General features: G+C 34.9%; 1 protein-coding gene across 1 annotated transcript in view; it reads left to right on the top strand.

The window, feature by feature from the left end:
- Nucleotides 1–16,679, top strand: part of LOC129225950 (saccharopine dehydrogenase-like oxidoreductase) — a 29,289-nt gene extending 12,610 nt beyond the window's left edge. Inside the window, exons 7-12 of the mRNA XM_054860502.1 lie at nucleotides 10,146–10,263; nucleotides 11,898–12,017; nucleotides 13,981–14,037; nucleotides 14,128–14,251; nucleotides 14,584–14,665; nucleotides 16,485–16,679. Coding sequence (XP_054716477.1) covers nucleotides 10,146–10,263; nucleotides 11,898–12,017; nucleotides 13,981–14,037; nucleotides 14,128–14,251; nucleotides 14,584–14,665; nucleotides 16,485–16,575 — 592 coding nt within the window. The 3' untranslated portion in view covers nucleotides 16,576–16,679. The remainder of the gene's footprint in view (nucleotides 1–10,145; nucleotides 10,264–11,897; nucleotides 12,018–13,980; nucleotides 14,038–14,127; nucleotides 14,252–14,583; nucleotides 14,666–16,484) is intronic.
- The last annotated feature ends 615 nt before the right edge of the window (nucleotides 16,680–17,294 follow it).

Below are 17,294 nucleotides of genomic sequence, written 5' to 3' on the forward strand. Positions count from 1 at the left end.
TCTATTACAATGAAATTCCTGTTACAACGAACGAAATTTGTGGTCCCTTGAAGTTCGTTGTAGTGGGATTTCACTGCAATTGAGAGAAATGGATCGAACATGTTCTTGTTCAGAAATTAAAACCCTTTCCAAGGACATACAATGTTAGGGGCTGGGGGGATTTAGTACCCCCTAATTAGGCAAAAAACGTGAAAAAAAAACATGAACATTTTAGCTTAATTAGTTAATTATGAAAAAACTAATTTGAAATTTAGAATTTGGGCTTCGAGGTACACACCCTCAGGGTACATTCAAATTTTGTGGCAAGTTTCAGGGCTATAAGTGCTATGGGGTCTTCTGGCTATCGGGTACAAAGAAAGAAAGAAATAAACAAACAAAGAAACACTATCTGTCTTATATATATATACAGAGCTGCCAACTGCTACAAAAAATCGTAGTTTCTATGACTTACAAATATTAACTACGATGCTACGAAAGCGGGTCCAAAAATTACGAGTTTCAGTTTTTTTAATTTTTAATCCCAAGAACGCAAAAAAAAAAAAAAAAAAATAACTTGCACGAAAACTAAACCGGTAAGTTCAGAAAATAAAAACTTCTACACGCGTGCTGCCAGTTTAGTTTTCATGTAGTTTATGGGTTCTCGGGCAAAACAGCGGACAAACTACCAAAAATATCGTGAAGAATTACGTTTTATTTCATTTGAAAAAAATTAAAGAGACTAAGGCTCCGGGGCCAGATAATATTTATCCGAAAATTTTAATTGAATGTGCAGAGGAATTAGCAGATGTAATCGCAAACATTTTCAATGCTTCTTATAATTCGGGGACAGTGCCAGAGGACTGGAAGCTGGCTAACATTACACCGCTCTTCAAGAAAGGGTCTAAAGGGAGTGCGGGAAATTATAGACCTGTGAGTCTAACTTCGGTGGTTTGCAAAATTTTTGAAACATTGATGAAAATTAAGATAGTAAATTTTCTAGAGACTAATAATCTATTGACTAAATAAAGAATAAATACCTTTGTGCTGAAAAATTAAAATGTCAGTAATCCAACATTATTAAGCACAAAACTTGCAAATGATTGCAGACACGTGTTTCGGTGTTACAAGGAACTGCATGTTGCTCTACTTAGCAAATTAGCTGATATAGGAATAGGAGGGAAAACTTTCATTTGGGTAAAAAATTGGCTGACCGGAAGGAAACAAAGAGTAGTTGTAAGGGGAAATTATTCTAATTGGAGTGAGGTCTTAAGCGGGGTTCCTCAAGGATCAGTGTTAGGGCCTGTTTTGTTCATTGTCTTTATGAACGATATTCACAAAAATATTTCTGGGAACATGAACTGTTTTGCTGATGATGTCAAAGTTATGGGGACTGTAGAAAATGAAGAACAAGCAAATCAGCTGCAAGAGGATCTAGATCATATTACGGAGTGGGCTGATAAATGGGGTATGGCTGTTAATGTTGGGAAATGTCAAGTGCTACATTTAGGGCATGGAAATAAGTGTACAAGTTATTATTTGCAAGGTTCAGTCATTAGTCAGGCAGACAAAGTTACTGATCTGGGGGTCCTAATAAGTCAGGATTTAAAGTTTAGCCAACAGTGCAGCATTGCTAGCAACAAAGCCAATAAGATGCTTGGGTTTATCAATAGATCTATTTCAAATAAATCTAAAGAAGTTCTTCTGCCCTAATATAGAAGTTTGGTAAGACCCTATTTGGAGTATGCTGTTCAGTTTTGGTCTCCTTATCTTAAGAAAGACATTAATGTATTGGAAAGGGTTCAAAGGCGGGCTACAAGGCTAATAAGTGGACTTTCCCACTTAGATTATGATTCCAGGCTTAGAAGGCTAAAAATGTACAGTCTTGAGCAAAGAAGAGACCGAGGGGACATGATTCAGCTGTTTAAATTTATTAAAACGAAAGATGTTACGGGCTAAAGTTTAGCACTGAAAACAGGACAAGGGGTCATTGTTTTAAGCTATTTAAATCTCAGGCTAACATGGATATTAGGAAAAATTATTATTTTAGCAGGGTAGTGGAACCTTGGAACAGCTTACCGGAAGAGGTGGTAATGAGCAAAGGAGTAGACAGTTTTAAGAGGGCCATTGATCTTCACTGGGGATTGTAAATTGACTAGGACCAGTCTAGCTGGGCCCAGAGCCTGTTGCTGGTCGTCACTTTTGTATTTGTATTTGAATATAAAAGCACCTGGCCATTCCTTATTCTGTCTTCAAAGACAGGTTATGCAAGATGTACCTAATACCTACTATTTGCAATAGCGATTTCTCAGTTAAACATGGTGGTCGTGATGATTGCCACAAGCATGTTACTTCAAAAAGACATGCCGACCGGGTGAAAGGTACAACTAATAATCAAGAATTTATCATCTCAAAATATTCAGTATAAAATCTTTTATAGCATATTAATATTTTCTGTATCATATTTGCAATTCATTTAAGAATCATTATTTTGTTCTTACAGTGGCGGATCCAGACAATCCTTTTGGGAAGAGCAAATTACTAATGCATTATGGGGGGAGGGGACTAATAAAAATAAAATTAAAAAAAAAACTGAAGCATAAGCATTTTTTTTCGACTAATTTTGTTTGGGGACTCATGAGGTATTTTCAGTAGCAATTTAGGCTCTCAATTGTACTTTCTTCTTATGAAAGAAACGTTACAGTATCAAGATGGCATCTCTTTTTACCAGTTTTTGTTCTGAACAATAATAAAATACAAAACTTGCATTCATAAGTAAAATTTCAAGATAGTTATGGATTTGTTTGTTGATAAAGCTGCTTAACATCACGCATAAATAAGTGTTTGCGGGCTCTCCCCCAAATTTTTGTGAAAGAAATATATTTTTAGATGCTTATTTTGTGTTGAAAAAAGTAGAAAGGCAGGTTTCAAGGTTCTATCTGGAAAACTTTTGATATTTAAGGGTATATTCTCAAAAATACAATTGTTTGCCATTTTTGGTGGCTTGAATCTCAAGCCAGCAAAGATGGCTTGACTTGGGAAAATTTCTAGATGAAATTCAGGAATTTTCCCCAATCACTTTTTTGATATTAGAGCTCTAAAAATGCAGTTTTAGAGATCGTTAATGATGCTAAAAACAAGAGTGTTTGGGTGCTTTCCCACGCAAAAAATTTAGGAATTGAAGTTCTAAAAACGCAATTTTAGCTCACCTTTGATGATGAAGCAGAAGACACGAGGTTCAGAACTTTTCCCCAGAGATGTTTCGATGTAGAAGTTCCAAAAACGCAGTTTTAGACGTTCTTTGAATGATGTTGAAAGAGGAGTAAAGAAATGCTTGCCTCTCCTTAAATTTTTCGAAATTGAAGTCTTGAAAACGTTGTTGTAGGCCTCTTTTTTATGACGTCGGAGGAAAAAAACGAGTTTCAGAACCACAAATTGTTCGAAATTGGAGTTTCGAAAACATGATTGTTAGCCATCTTCGAGTGTGTTAAAAGAAGGGATGGGATCAGAAGCTGTCTCTCAACTTTTAGAGCTTCAAAACGCAATGTTAGAGGATCTTTATTGATGATAGGGGATGGGATCGGGTGCTCCTCCCTGTAATTTTTTCGAAATTGAAGTCCTAAAAACTCAATTGAAAGCCCTCTTTAAAGATTTTAGGCAGAAGCATGTGGTCCTAACCCCCCCCCCCCCGGGAAATGTTGTTATTAAAGTTCCAAAAACAGATTTTATGATTTTTTTTGTGATGTTAGGAAAAGGAGAGGTTTTGTAAGTTCTTTGGAACTGGAGTCTTAAAAACGCTATTGTAGGATAACTTTGGGAACATTAGGTAAAGGGATGGGCTTCAAGGAATCTTCCACAGCTATTTTTCGAAATTGAAGCTCGAAAAGTTCAAAACTTCTGAAGATATTCGATTACATTGGAGAGCTCCCCTGGAATTTTTTTTTTAATTAAAGTCATAAAAATACAGTTGTAGGCAATTTTTTGTGATGTGCTGGTGGGGGGGGAGAGTAAGAGGTTTGATGGGCATATACTAGAAAGTTTTCGAATCTACAAGCTTTTTTAAAGCAGACCCCTACCCTTCTCCGCAGAATGCAGCTGTGATTTTGAATTTTTAAAAGTTGGCTGCTCTGTATAGATAGCTAAACAAAAATATTTAAATTTGTTGTACAGTATTAATCACTCAAAAAGTTAATATAACAGTTTCAAATCTGAATCAAGATATATTTAGATATAAATATAAAAAAAATTAGTTAATTAGTTTAAATAATAAGCAGGGTCGGATTTGGAAGTTTGGAGGCCCCAGGGCAACGAAGGAGTGGAGGCCCCTAATCAGGATTCAAAAAGATCATCATATTTTCGAAAATATCCTATACTTTGATATATATCCGAATATTCTGATATATATATGTATATCCAATATTTTGGATTTAAAAAATTTCCAGTCAAGTCATTTCGTCAAATAATTTTTAAATTTTTGAGCTCAAGAAGCGAGAAGTTGTAATAATGACCTGCAAAGTTAACCATTTTTCGGATTTTTTTTAAACTTACTTTATTTCTCTTTAACTCATAGGTACAAATTACAATTAAATGAATAAAAAAATATGGGCGCCTGTGATGCAGGGAGTGTTATTGCTGCTGATTTGATAAGTGTTTTTTTACTATAATTTTTCATTATTACTGTCTAGTTTTAGGTTTTTTTACTTCACTTTATCATGTAATTTAGTTTTATTGTGTTTTGGGGTCTCATTTTTGCTGTTATTGTATTCTTGAAGTGTTTTTGCATTTTTTGGAGCTAAGCCTAACATGTGGTGATCTCCTGGTTTTTGATCTTGTGTGCTTTATTGGGTGTAGCAACTGCTGTTTATTTACTGCTGTTTTTAGTATTTATTCTGTGTTTTTTTGCATTTTTATCTTTCTGTTTTGCCTTTTGGAACATATTCACTGAGTAGAAATGGGTGTTATATGCATTATGAAAGAGGTAAAGAGTGGGAAGGGGGACAGGTGGATCTCTTGTGATTTATGTCATATGTTCTGCCTGTATAAGGGGGAAAATGAGTCTGTTTTTGAGGAGGATTATATTTGCACTAAATGTGCTGAACTCTCAGACTTAAGACTTAAGATGCTAGTTTTGGAAGCCCAGTTAGCATTAGGGTGTAGGCCAGTTGTAGAGGGTATAAATGTTCCAGAGATTCAGGGGGAAGTTTCAAATGAGGAGTTAGATTGGGAATCTAAGGGTGTAATTTTGGGGGACTCTATGGTAAGGGAGGTGGGTAACACAGTTGGGAGAGTAAAGCGTAAGGTGGCTAGGTGTTGTTTACCAGGGGCTCGGGTAAAAGACATTAATATGGTTGCTGAAAAGAAGGGAGTATTGAATAAGGAGGATATGGTTACTTTGTGGGTGGGAACAAATAATGTAGGCCACAGTAAAAATGAGGAGTTTTCTAGGGAATGGGAATCCCTGTTGGATAAAGCAACCAGCTTTTCGACGAATGTCCAAGTGGTTGGTTTGCTTCCCAGGTATGGAGTGCATAGGAGCTGGCTAAATCAACGTGCGAGGTGTATGAACTTGCTACTGAAGTCAATTTGCGAAAAGCGCAGTATCAGGTTCATTGATGTATGGAGTCATTGTAAACGGGATTGGATTGCTAGGGATGGCCTGCATCTGAGCTCTACAGGGGTCAAAATGGTTAGTGGATTAATTTTAAGGGCTTCGGAGTCAAAAAACTAAGTTGGAATGGGGGGCATGGTTCAAGCATCAGGTATCGAGAAAATGAAATTTTTTTGGGTATTGCTAGGAATGGAAATAAAGTGACGAACAAGAGTAGTAATGTTAACAATTGTAATTTAGGAAATTTCAGGGTGTTAAATAAAAGCAACTTAGGCATGCTTAAAGTTTTCTATACCAATGCTCGCAGTATTAGGAACAAGATGGATGAATTGAAAAGCATAGTTATGGATGAGCAGTTGGATGTTATTGGAATTACAGAGACATGGGCTACCGAATCTGATGCAGAGTTATTACATATTGCTGGGTATAATTTGTTCAGACAGGATAGAGTAGGTAAAAGAAGTGGTGGGGTTTTATTTTATGTTAGAGACAATTTTATTTGCAATGAATTGGTCATAAATGATAAGCCTACTGATATTGATATGGTTTGGCTGGAGTTGATGAGCAGTAAGGGCAAAAAGCTACGCTTTGGAAACATTTATAGGTCACCTAATTCAAACCAGGGACAAGATGAACAGATGTACCGTATTATTAGTGACATGTCCAGTAAGGGATCCGTTATCATAATGGGGGATTTCAATTTTCCGGGTATTGATTGGAATAATTTTTATCCTGGTAATGGCAAAGAAGAGGAATTTTTAAAAGTAATTGGTGACTGTTTCTTAGATCAAGTTGTAACTCGGGGAACTCGAGAGGAGGCCATTTTGGATCTAGTTTTTTGTGACATAGGTAGTTTTGTTCAGGGGTTGAGTGTAGGGGAGCATATTGGAGATAGTGATCATAACAGCATTAGGTTCCGGGTTAAATTTGAAGTGTGCAAAGATGATAATTTTAGGTTTGTGCCCAATTTCAGAAACACCAATTTTGTTGCACTTAGGCAGAGCTTGAAAGAGGTTTTTTCGTCAGGGTTGGAAAATAACGACGTAGATCAGCAGTGGACGGAATTTAAGAATAAACTTGCTAAAACCGTTGGGGACTATGTTCCATTTAGGAGAAAAGGTGTTAGTACCAAAATTTGGCCCATGTGGTTCTCCAGGGAGACTAAAGAAGCTCTTAATTATAAGCAAGCCACTTTTTGTAAGTTTAAAGAAACTGGTCAGAGTGCGGAGAGGCTCCAGTATGGCAAGGCAAGGCGAAATTTTAAGTATTTGGTACGGATTCAGATAAGAGAATTGGAGCAAAGGCTGGCAGATGACATTGATGGGAACCCTAAGAGGTTTTTTGCTTACGCTAATTCTGGGAAAGCTCGAAACAGTCAAATTGGGCCTTTGGTTGATGAATATGGAAATTTAATCCAAAACGATAGGGATATTGCAAATGTTCTAAATAACTTTTTTTCCAGTGTGTTTAACGATAACTGTATCTCAACAGTTGACACTAACAAGACACAAGTTATTATACAGCTTGAGGATTTTGTATTTTCCAGGGAGGAGGTTTTATTTCATTTGAAAAAGATTAAAGCAACTAAAGCTCCGGGACCAGATAATATCTATCCAAAAATTTTAGTTGAATGTGCAGAGGAATTAGTGGATGTTATTTTGAATATTTTCAATGCTTCTTATAACTCGGGGACGGTGCCAGAGGACTGGAAGCTGGCTAACATAACGCCACTCTTCAAGAAGGGGTCTAAAGGTATTGCTGGGAATTATAGACCTGTAAGTTTGACTTCGGTGATTTGTAAGATTTTCGAAACTTTGATCAAAATTAAGATCATGATGTTCTTAGAGACTAATAGTCTGTTGACTAGTTTGCAGTATGGTTTCAGGAAAGGTAAATCCTGTACTACTAATTTATTACATTTCTACGACAAGGTTACCTCAGCTTTAGATAACAAAAAATGTGTGGATGTTGTTTATATTGATTTTCAAAAAGCTTTTGACAAGGTACCGCATGTTGCTCTTCTCAGCAAGTTAGCTGACATTGGAATAGGAGGAAAAACTTTACTTTGGGTTAGAAATTGGCTTACTGGTAGGAAGGAAAGAGTAGTTGTGAGAGGAAATCATTCTAATTGGAGTGATGTTTTAAGTGGGGTTCCTCAGGGATCAGTTTTAGGGCCTCTTTTGTTTATTATATTTATGAATGACATCAATGAAAATATTTCTGGAAGCATGAATTGTTTTGCTGACGATGTAAAAGTTATGGGGATTGGCGAAAATGAAGAACAAGTGAAACAGCTGCAAGAGGATTTAGATCATATTACTAAGTGGGCAGATAAATGGGGTATGGCAGTTAATGCAGGGAAATGTCAAGTGCTACACTTAGGTCATGGAAATAAGCGTATGAGATATCGTTTACAGGGTTCAGTCATAAATCAAGCAGAAAATGTTATGGATCTGGGTGTCTTTATAAATCAGGATTTCAAGTTTAGTCAACAGTGCAGTATTACTAGTAACAAAGCCAACAAAATGCTTGGGTTCATCAATAGATCTATTTCAAACAAATCTAAGAAAGTTCTTCTGCCTTTATATAGGAGTTTAGTAAGACCTCATTTGGAGTATGCTGTTCAGTTTTGTTCGCCTTATCTGAAGAAAGATATTTTTGTATTGGAAAGGGTTCAAAGAAGGTTAACTAAATTAGTAAAGGGACTCTCAGATTTAGATTATGATACCAGACTTAATAGGTTTAACATGTATAGCCTGGAGCAAAGGAGAGTCAGAGGGGACATGATTCAGTTATTTAAATTTATCAAAATGAAAGATGTAAATGGATTAAATTTTTGCGGGGAAAGCAGGACAAGGGGTCATTGTTTTAAGCTATTTAAATCTCAGGCTAACTTGGAAATCAGGAAAAACTACTACTTTAGCAGGGTCGTGGGCACTTGGAATAGCTTACCGGAAGAGGCGGTAATGAGCAAGGGAGTGGATAGCTTTAAGAGGGCCATTGATCTTCATTGGGGACTAATTAATTGACTAGGACCAGCCTAGCTGGGCCCAGAGCCTGTTGCTGGTCGTCACATTTGTATTTGTATTTATTTGTATATTGCCACTGAAATGCTCGAACAAATAAAAAATTGATAGTAAATGGCTACTTGCAATTAAGACTTTCCGATATATCGATAATATTATTTTTGTGCTAGCATTATTTGTAGAAATACAAAAAAAATTTTTTTTTTAATATCTGGGAGAAAAAACGTAAAATTTGCTAACCCGTGAAAGTTAGGATATTTTGCAAAAAAATTATTGTGGAGGCTCCGGGGCAGTAGCCCCACCTGCCCTCCCCTAAATCCGGCACTGATAATAAGCCGTCGTTAAAATTTACAAAATTTAAATTATATAAAGGGGAAGATTGCCTCTACACAAACCAGAAACACTCAACTCTATTTTTCTACTCTACTTAAGGCAATCCCTGTTGCAGTAAATGAAAACATTCTCTTTACACTCGACTTAAAGCACATCCCTCACTGACTTCGCCAAGGATTCCTAATGATTTTATGTTTGTCCAAATGTGAATTTGGCAGCTCCGCTTGAAATACATTTTGAGCTCCAGTAAAGATGCGATAATTTTTCAATAAAGTACCAAATAATAAAATTTTTAGAAAGAAATACTTGATTAAAAAATAATAGAAAAAGATTCATGCCCGATCGAATTTTTACATACCGGGCAGACATGTCAAGCTATGTTATTTTCGAGCCCTCCCTCATATACTGATCACATTCATTCAATCTTCACAGATAACCATTAATCTATTAAGGAAGGAACATAGTATTTTGTGCTTCTAAGTACCTAATGCTTTAATTATCCATTAGATCCTTGTTTTATTAAGCTCCTCTTTTTCCCCTTGTCACTCTTTTTGCTGTAAACAACAAATAAATTGTTTGTAAACCCCAAAAATCAGTCTTATTTTTTTTAAAACAAAATTTCCGTGTTTAGCGAATCCCTTTAGTAAACTTTTCCCCTTAAATTGAATCTGACAGTGGCTTTTTGGTACATTTTTGAAATTTTTTTATCCTTTGCTTAACAAAATACAACAACCTTGGGACTATTATGGTAAATATCAAATCCTTCTGATCAGTAGTTTTTAAATTGTTGCTTTAATTGTAACGTAATAATTGTTCCACCAACAAGGAAAAAATTAATTTTAGAAAAATTGCAATGTAAAAGATGTTTTAATTTTTCATATATTTTTTAAAAAATTTTCATGTATTTTTAAAAATGGTTATGAAACCTGATTTATAATGCTCAACTATAATAGTTGTTTTTCTTATTATGTTTGTCTTATGAACTAGAACTCCTTCCATTTTTATGTACACTTACATAGGGCAAAATTTTATTTAAATGTTAGCAGGCAGTGTAATTATCGTTCTTTAGGTGAATCATTTTTGAAGTTCAATATACTATTTTGAATATTTTTAAACTATTAATTGAAGTTTCATTTTTGATTTAGTATGGAGCTTATTTTTCAGAAGTATTTTAAATTTACTTCATTTTTTTTTCCACCTAGGCCAACTTTATTCAACAGTAAAGACGCAGGGGGTTGGTGCCTACCCTTCATTGGAAGCGACAAATCTGTGGTTCTCAGAACCCAAATGTACAATCATCAGTTCAAAAATGAAAAACCAGTATGTCATCTTTTCTCTTATGTACTGCATTCAGATATGTTGTTTTCTCTTTAATATGAAAAAGTGTAACTAAATTATTTAAAAAATGATAAGTGTGTGCAAAAGTTATTTTTCAATGGTAAATCGCATTGTGTTCAAAAAGTCATATTCGTTTTGCAGATCTATTCACAAATTCAGAACTTTTATTAGCATCACCCTCAAAACCAACTGATCTGTGCTGTGTGCTATTTGAAAATAAAATCTCCATTCAGAAATTCCGAGAATACCGCTCATATTCACTCCAAGCAGAAAAACAATAAATAAAAATATGCATGAGATGCTATAAATCCATGAAATTGTAAATCCCTTTTCCAGATATTAACAGCCATTTAAGATTAAAGACAAAAGAGGGACGGAGGAATAGAAACCTTTTTTGCATTCACGTGGGCTCCCTTTTTCTGCCCTCCGAGCTATTGTTTCATACACGTGACATGAGTAAATTATTTCCCACCTACTGTTGCCCTTAAAACTGCTATTGGGTGAACATATTTTTCCAAGGGCAAAGGAAACTGCTGCCTATGCAGTAGGAATCGGGGTGACACGGACTTGCCATTTTGGTGTCTGATTGAATCGTCGTGATGGTTAGGAGCGGAGGTGTGGCAGGGACAACAGTCGGAATACTCCAAAAAATCATTCTCAAAACTTGCAAGCTTGAACGCTAACAGATGGTGCACTTATAATATTTTATTAGCGATATGCAACGTGCTAGAAGTTTAAAATCTGTTTCACGCCACCAATTCTTTGTTTGTTTTTTTTTAACCTTAAATAAAAAATGTTATTTTTGACTAATTTATTTAATTGTGTGCAATTTTTCTGTGTGTGGGGGGGGGGGCAAGCTCATCCATCCCATAGTGACCGCCCCTAGACATTAATTAAAAGTTCTATTATCAAGGATTTTTCTTCCGTGGGCTATTGGCACGTTCTAGTTTCTCTTCTCAGATCTTCTTTCGCAAAGCAGCCCTTTGCCTCTCCAAAACTATGGACTTCCTGTGATTTATAATTAAAGTGGTAACATTTCAATGTTTGAATGGTTCGAGTTAATGGTTAAAAGGCGATAGGCAGACTAGCAATATAATAGTTCTAGAGATGTGCCCCACTGAAAATTAAAGTACTGTTCATTAATGAATGTACCACCATAAAAGGGGCGAAATCCCCGAAGTTTGCTGTCGAAGGTGGTGTACTTCAACCCACAGTAGGTAGTGAGGTCATAGCGACTAGTATTGAATTATATTTCAAAAATTTACCCACATAGGTGCTGAATGTTGCTTTACACTCAGAAAAATACTGATATTTTGCATTTTGTAGTAATTTTTGTTACCTTTTTTTTTCCTGCATTTTATCTATTTCTCTATTTTACTTTATTATTTTTTAAAGAATAGTTTTGAATATTTATTATATTTTTTAAAATATTATGCTTAAAAATCATATTCTGACCTTAAATTTTTCAAAGCGTTGATGAAATTTGCCGAGTTTTCTGTAACAGGGATTATTTGGCTGCATTTTTAGTCATTTTAGCCAAATTTACTTGTTTTATTTCAAAAATTTTCAGAATTTCTGAGCCAATGTAAATTCAAAGTCTTAAAATTTTCTTTCAGATTCAAGTTCAGACTTATATGAAGACATATTCATTATTCTATGCCTTGGTAACAATGTTGATGGGTGGAATTTTCATGTTAATGACAAAGTTTTCAGTTGGTTGCTATCTTCTAGAAAAGGTAACTACACTATACATTTTGCTTGATTTTCACATTATGTGGACATGCTCCATTCCAAGGTAGATTGATCATAACTTTCCCCTGATCAATCATGCTATACATTTTTCCCTATTAGCTTTAGAGCTATTGGTATTTGATTTTTTAAATTAATTTTTTTAACCTTTTTTCATTATTATTATTTATTTTTATTTTAGTTTTTTTATTTACTGTTAAAGCACTTACTTTCGTGTGTCTTAGTATCACAAAATAAAGATATTAGTGATTTCGCAAGCTGAAAATTTCAGGAATTTTATATGAACAGAACCCTAAGTTGAAAAATATTTTCTGAGGCATAAATTTTCAAGGTGACGATGGGCTCACAAAAATAAATGCTTTTACAATGAGTATTTATTCCTCCTGTGTTACGCTAGTAGTGTACAAGACATTAGAATTCAAGAAAACATACTGAGAAATACTAATTGAAATATTATTCTTCATCAAAATTCCAAAAACAAAAAATCTAACACTTTATGTGAAGCACTTTGGAGAAGTGGTATCTCTTTGCCTGTTGGCTTTTCTAAATCAATTTGCTTTTTAAAAATTAATTTTCTTTACTCTGTCTAACCAGATCAATCCTATTGCTTTGTTCTAAATGCTCTTCATTATTTTGATGTAATTTCCATCAGCCTTCATTGCATTACAAAAGTGTTGACTCAACAAAAGCCTAAAATTTGTTGAATGCTTTACAGCCATAATGTAACATCTTTAGATTGTAGTTAGGGGTAGCTTAGTACATAGGACGTTGGTTTCAGAACTGGAAGGTTTCGGGTTCTTAGCATGACATTGGCAAATATCCACTGTTTATATGAGGCAGTGAGAAGCAAAGGGATGTAAGTGCAAAAATTAAAAATTTGGAGATATCCTGTACAAATGATAGGAGAACCCCTCCTCTGCTTTGGGGTAAGCAATAGTACTAGTAGCCCTAGTTAAGGCCCCTATAGTGGAGGAGCCGACACATTTTATACAATGAAAAATAATTATTTCACATCAGAGGGGGAGGGGGAGTCAATTTTTCTTATTCAACGGACTTCTATTAAATTTCCAGCATGGGCAACCCTGTGCAGGTACTGCTAGTCTTAAATAAAATGCAGAGAATGCAGTTGAAAATGAAAAAGAACAATGATGGTGATGCTAAAAAAGTGAAGTGTTGACGCAAACAGAATCCCTCAAAGACTTTTTTTTTTTTTACTATCTATAACAAAGCTGAAAAAAATTTTCAAGAAAATACAAAACTTAGATAACATTGGACAAAAAATTAAAGAAAAATTGTGGCAGTCTTGTATTATGAATTAATTTAAGTAAGGCAAGTTGTATATCAGTAGTCTGATGGAGCATTATTTGTATGCAACCTTTACTATTTCTCATTGATTCAATTAATTTTGATTGGTTTAACTCAATTAAAATACTACATTATTTGTATGCAACCTTTACTATTTCTCATTGATTCAATCAATTTTGATTGGTTTAACTCAATTAAAATACTACAACCCAATGAATGTGTTAAATTTTGCAAAGAAGTATTGTATTTATGTACATGTACTATGCTTTGTGCAAGAATTATGCTACTTATATATATTATATTGACAAATTAGTATGAATCGGTTATAAGGTCACTTTTGCAATGTCCCATGGGGTTGACATTTTGAGGCCTGATTGTATATACAGTGAAATCCTGCTACAATGAACTTCAAGGGACCGCATAATTTTATTCATTGTAATGGAAATAAAGCAATGTCGTAGCAATTAAATCGGGACTGAAAATTTATTTTGTTGGAAGTGATATTTTGTGTTGTTTTGGTATTCATTGTAATGGGATTTCCCTGTATATGTATGTTAAGTTACAGATCTATTTTCAGAAATTTATTTGCTTAATTTTTTGTGAGTTTCAAATTTAGTTACTGATGTGCATTTTTCCTCTCATAAGTTTCCGGAGATGTTTTCCCTTGGAACCTTCAGTCGAACGCCTTCAACCAGAGATGAGGTATTATTTTTAGCTACTTCATTAATTCCCCCCCCCCTCCCACACACACAATCCTATCTCAACTGAATTTGTATTTTTCTGAAATTTAAGGCTTCCAATGGCTCTTTCAAAATTATTTTCAAAGCAAAAGGTTGGTCAGAAAAGCTGCTCGACTCCACAGATAAACACGTTGAACCTCCAAACAAAGAGCTCATAGCAACTGTGGAAGGCCCAGGTAAGAGACTAGTCTTAACTTGCAGAGTTGGATATAATTTTTGCTTCCTCTCTCTCTTAAGTGCTTCTTTTTTTAGTGCATACTTCTAAATCTTGAAAGCAGACATATAATAAGAAATAATCTTCCTCTGTTTATTCTATTGCCTTTCGGCTCTTTTTTTTTTTTTTTAATTAGCATTTGAGTGGGCTTGTAAAACTCTGATATGATATAGAGTAGTTTATATTTCTTATTACTGTTTTCTGAAGTTACATGTAGTTTTGCAAAAACGTAAGTAATATAAATGGCTTTGTGCAATTGCTGTATTTATCTTTTGTTTTATTAATAAATTTCAGATCCTGGATACATAACAACAGCAATTTGCATGGTTAATGCTGCATTAGTTGTCCTCAATGAAGCAGACAAACTTCCTGAAAGGTATATTGATTTTATTTTCTGATTAGGTTATGAAAATGTTCAATCGTAAAATATATGTTTTATATATGTACAACACATAATTCTTCAAATTTTATTCTGAGGTCTTAAACATCCTAATACTGTTAAGCTGGGCTGACATACAGAGTCCATTCCAAGATTAATGCAATTCTGTTTTTTTTAAAGTAATTTATTGAACAGATTTTCACAAACACTTAAAATTCTTCAAAGTAGTGTCTTTGGGCCTCTACACATTTTTTCCAGCATCTCTGCTATTACTGGTAAGTGCCCTGAAAGGCGTCTTTGGGGTCCTCTCCCAAGGTCTTTGTCACGGCTGATCGGAACTCTTCTATGGATGAAAAACAGGCTCCTTTCAGGTCTGCCTTAATTCGAGGGAACAAAAAGAATTATGCGGGGGCAACTTCAAGAGGCTGTAGGAGGGGTGGGACAGCATTGTCACCTGGTGTTTCGTCAGGAATTTGGGGACTCGCAGTGCAATGTGGCAAGGGGCTTCGGCACGAGCTTCTCGCACTCTCATCATCTCTAAATCTTGAGTAACAATGCGAAACACAACAGCAGAAGACATGTTCAGTTCATTGCAAGGGCGCCCATATAGGGGGGCAAGAGGGGCTTGAGTCCCCCCCCCCCTTTGAAATTAGAACTTCCTTGCTTTTAGTACTTTTTTCTTTGCAAAAATGTAAAAACATTTCTTCTCCAGCCATTAATGAACAAGTTATTAAAAATGTCAAATTTTAATGACTCTAATCTGTCCTGAAATCAGTTTCCACTGGGAAAATATCCAGCTAAACCACGGGGAAAATATTTGAGCCCCCCTTGCAACTTTGCATATGGGCGCCCATGGTTCATTGGCAACCATCTTAATAGTCAATCAACATTTAAACTCCAACAATTGACAAACACGAGCCATTTTGTTGTCGGTTTTGCTGATTGACGGACGCCCAGAGCGTTGTTCGTCTTGAACCTCTTCCGGGCCCTCTTTTAAGGTTTTTAACCACTTCCAAACTTGTGAGTGGGACAGAGAAGAGTCCCTGTAAGCCTCATAAATCATTTTACTGGTCTCCTCAAGAGATTTTATTAGTTTAGCTACAAAACTTAATTGTGTACTACTTTTTCCGTGACACAGTAGGCACACGGAGGCTCACAATGACTGATGTCCGGTCACTTCTACTACTCGGAGAACACCGAGAACTCCTGCTATAATTTTAAATATTTTTAAAATTGTATGACAATTCCTCATACTTGTTGCTTTAGTTTATTTTGGTTTCCATTATTAATTATCTTTATCCTTTTTAAACCAAACTTTACTTTTTTTTAAATTTATTTAATGAACCAAAATTGTTCTTGTTTTTTAAAAGCAGCTAATACATTATTACATAAAAAGAGTTGAAATTAAACTCAAGGAATTCATGAAAAATGCATAATGTTGTGTGGCACTTATTTCCTCTGACAAAGTTTTTTGGTCAATAAAATTGAAAACTTGCAACAACAAAAAAAGCGCACCTTTTCGTACCACTCAAGTTACATACGTATTGCAATCAAGAGTGGATCCAGTTTCTAGTTTAAAAGTGGCTCATTATCAGAAAGAGGGAATACAATATTCGTGCACAAATAGTGGGTCTGGGCCTGTTTTTCCTTAATATAAATCACCAAAATGCAGTTTTGGGCTTTATTTGGTCATTTAGAAAGGGGAGTCATGACGCCCGTGACCAAGCTTTAATAGGTCATTTATATTTGAAGAACTTTTTCAGACAGAAGAATGCAAAGTTATCAGTATTTAAATTTATTTTCTTCTTCCCTTTAGTGGTGGTGTTTTCACTCCTGGTGCTGCTTTCAGTGATACCAGTCTTGTGTCAAGGATGGAATCCCGTGGGATCAAAATAAACATTCAGTGAAAATTAATATTTCTGTTGCCCCATTATTTGGGAACAATTTTATGGAAATTGTTTGTATTTTGATAGATATATATATATTCTCTTACATAAATGTTTATTTTCAATTTTTGACTGTTTCATTTCAAAGATAACAAAACAATCTAGTGTTAAAAAATGATAAAATCAATGTAATTGAATCACAAGTTTTCTAAAATAGTGCATTCACAGCAGGGATGTGTCATTCATGAATGAACAGGTCAAAAAGAACAAATCCTTAAAATGAACGGATCTGTTCATTCACGTAAAAAATGAACAACCATTCTTTTGAACGATGAGCAGTTTGGAACGTTGTATTGGTGCACTTGTGATAAAATCGCTGTTTTTTTTTTTTTTTGGAATTACATTCATCATCAAATTTTTAACTCTCAATCAATCTCAAATTTCCTTTTTCTCAGTGCAGAACAATGTATTCATTTCAAACCTTCTCATTTCTGCTTTACTCATCATTTTTCTTTAACCATTGCAGTGCATTTTCCATTTTCCAATGTATCCATTAGTAATGTTTTGTGTAACTTGTTTGGGCTAGTAACAAAATGTTTGGCTTTACCATTTCCTAACTCTCGCATCTGCTAAATATCCTATTCACGCTTTCAGTCGCCAAAATTATTTCTAAAATTACCTTGTAACACTTTTCTGGCGATCCTTTTGTCTTCTATAACATCATTTCTATCAACCACCAT

Source organism: Uloborus diversus, chromosome 7 (genome assembly GCF_026930045.1).
Source record: "Uloborus diversus isolate 005 chromosome 7, Udiv.v.3.1, whole genome shotgun sequence".
Classification (NCBI taxonomy): Eukaryota; Metazoa; Arthropoda; class Arachnida; order Araneae; family Uloboridae; genus Uloborus; species Uloborus diversus.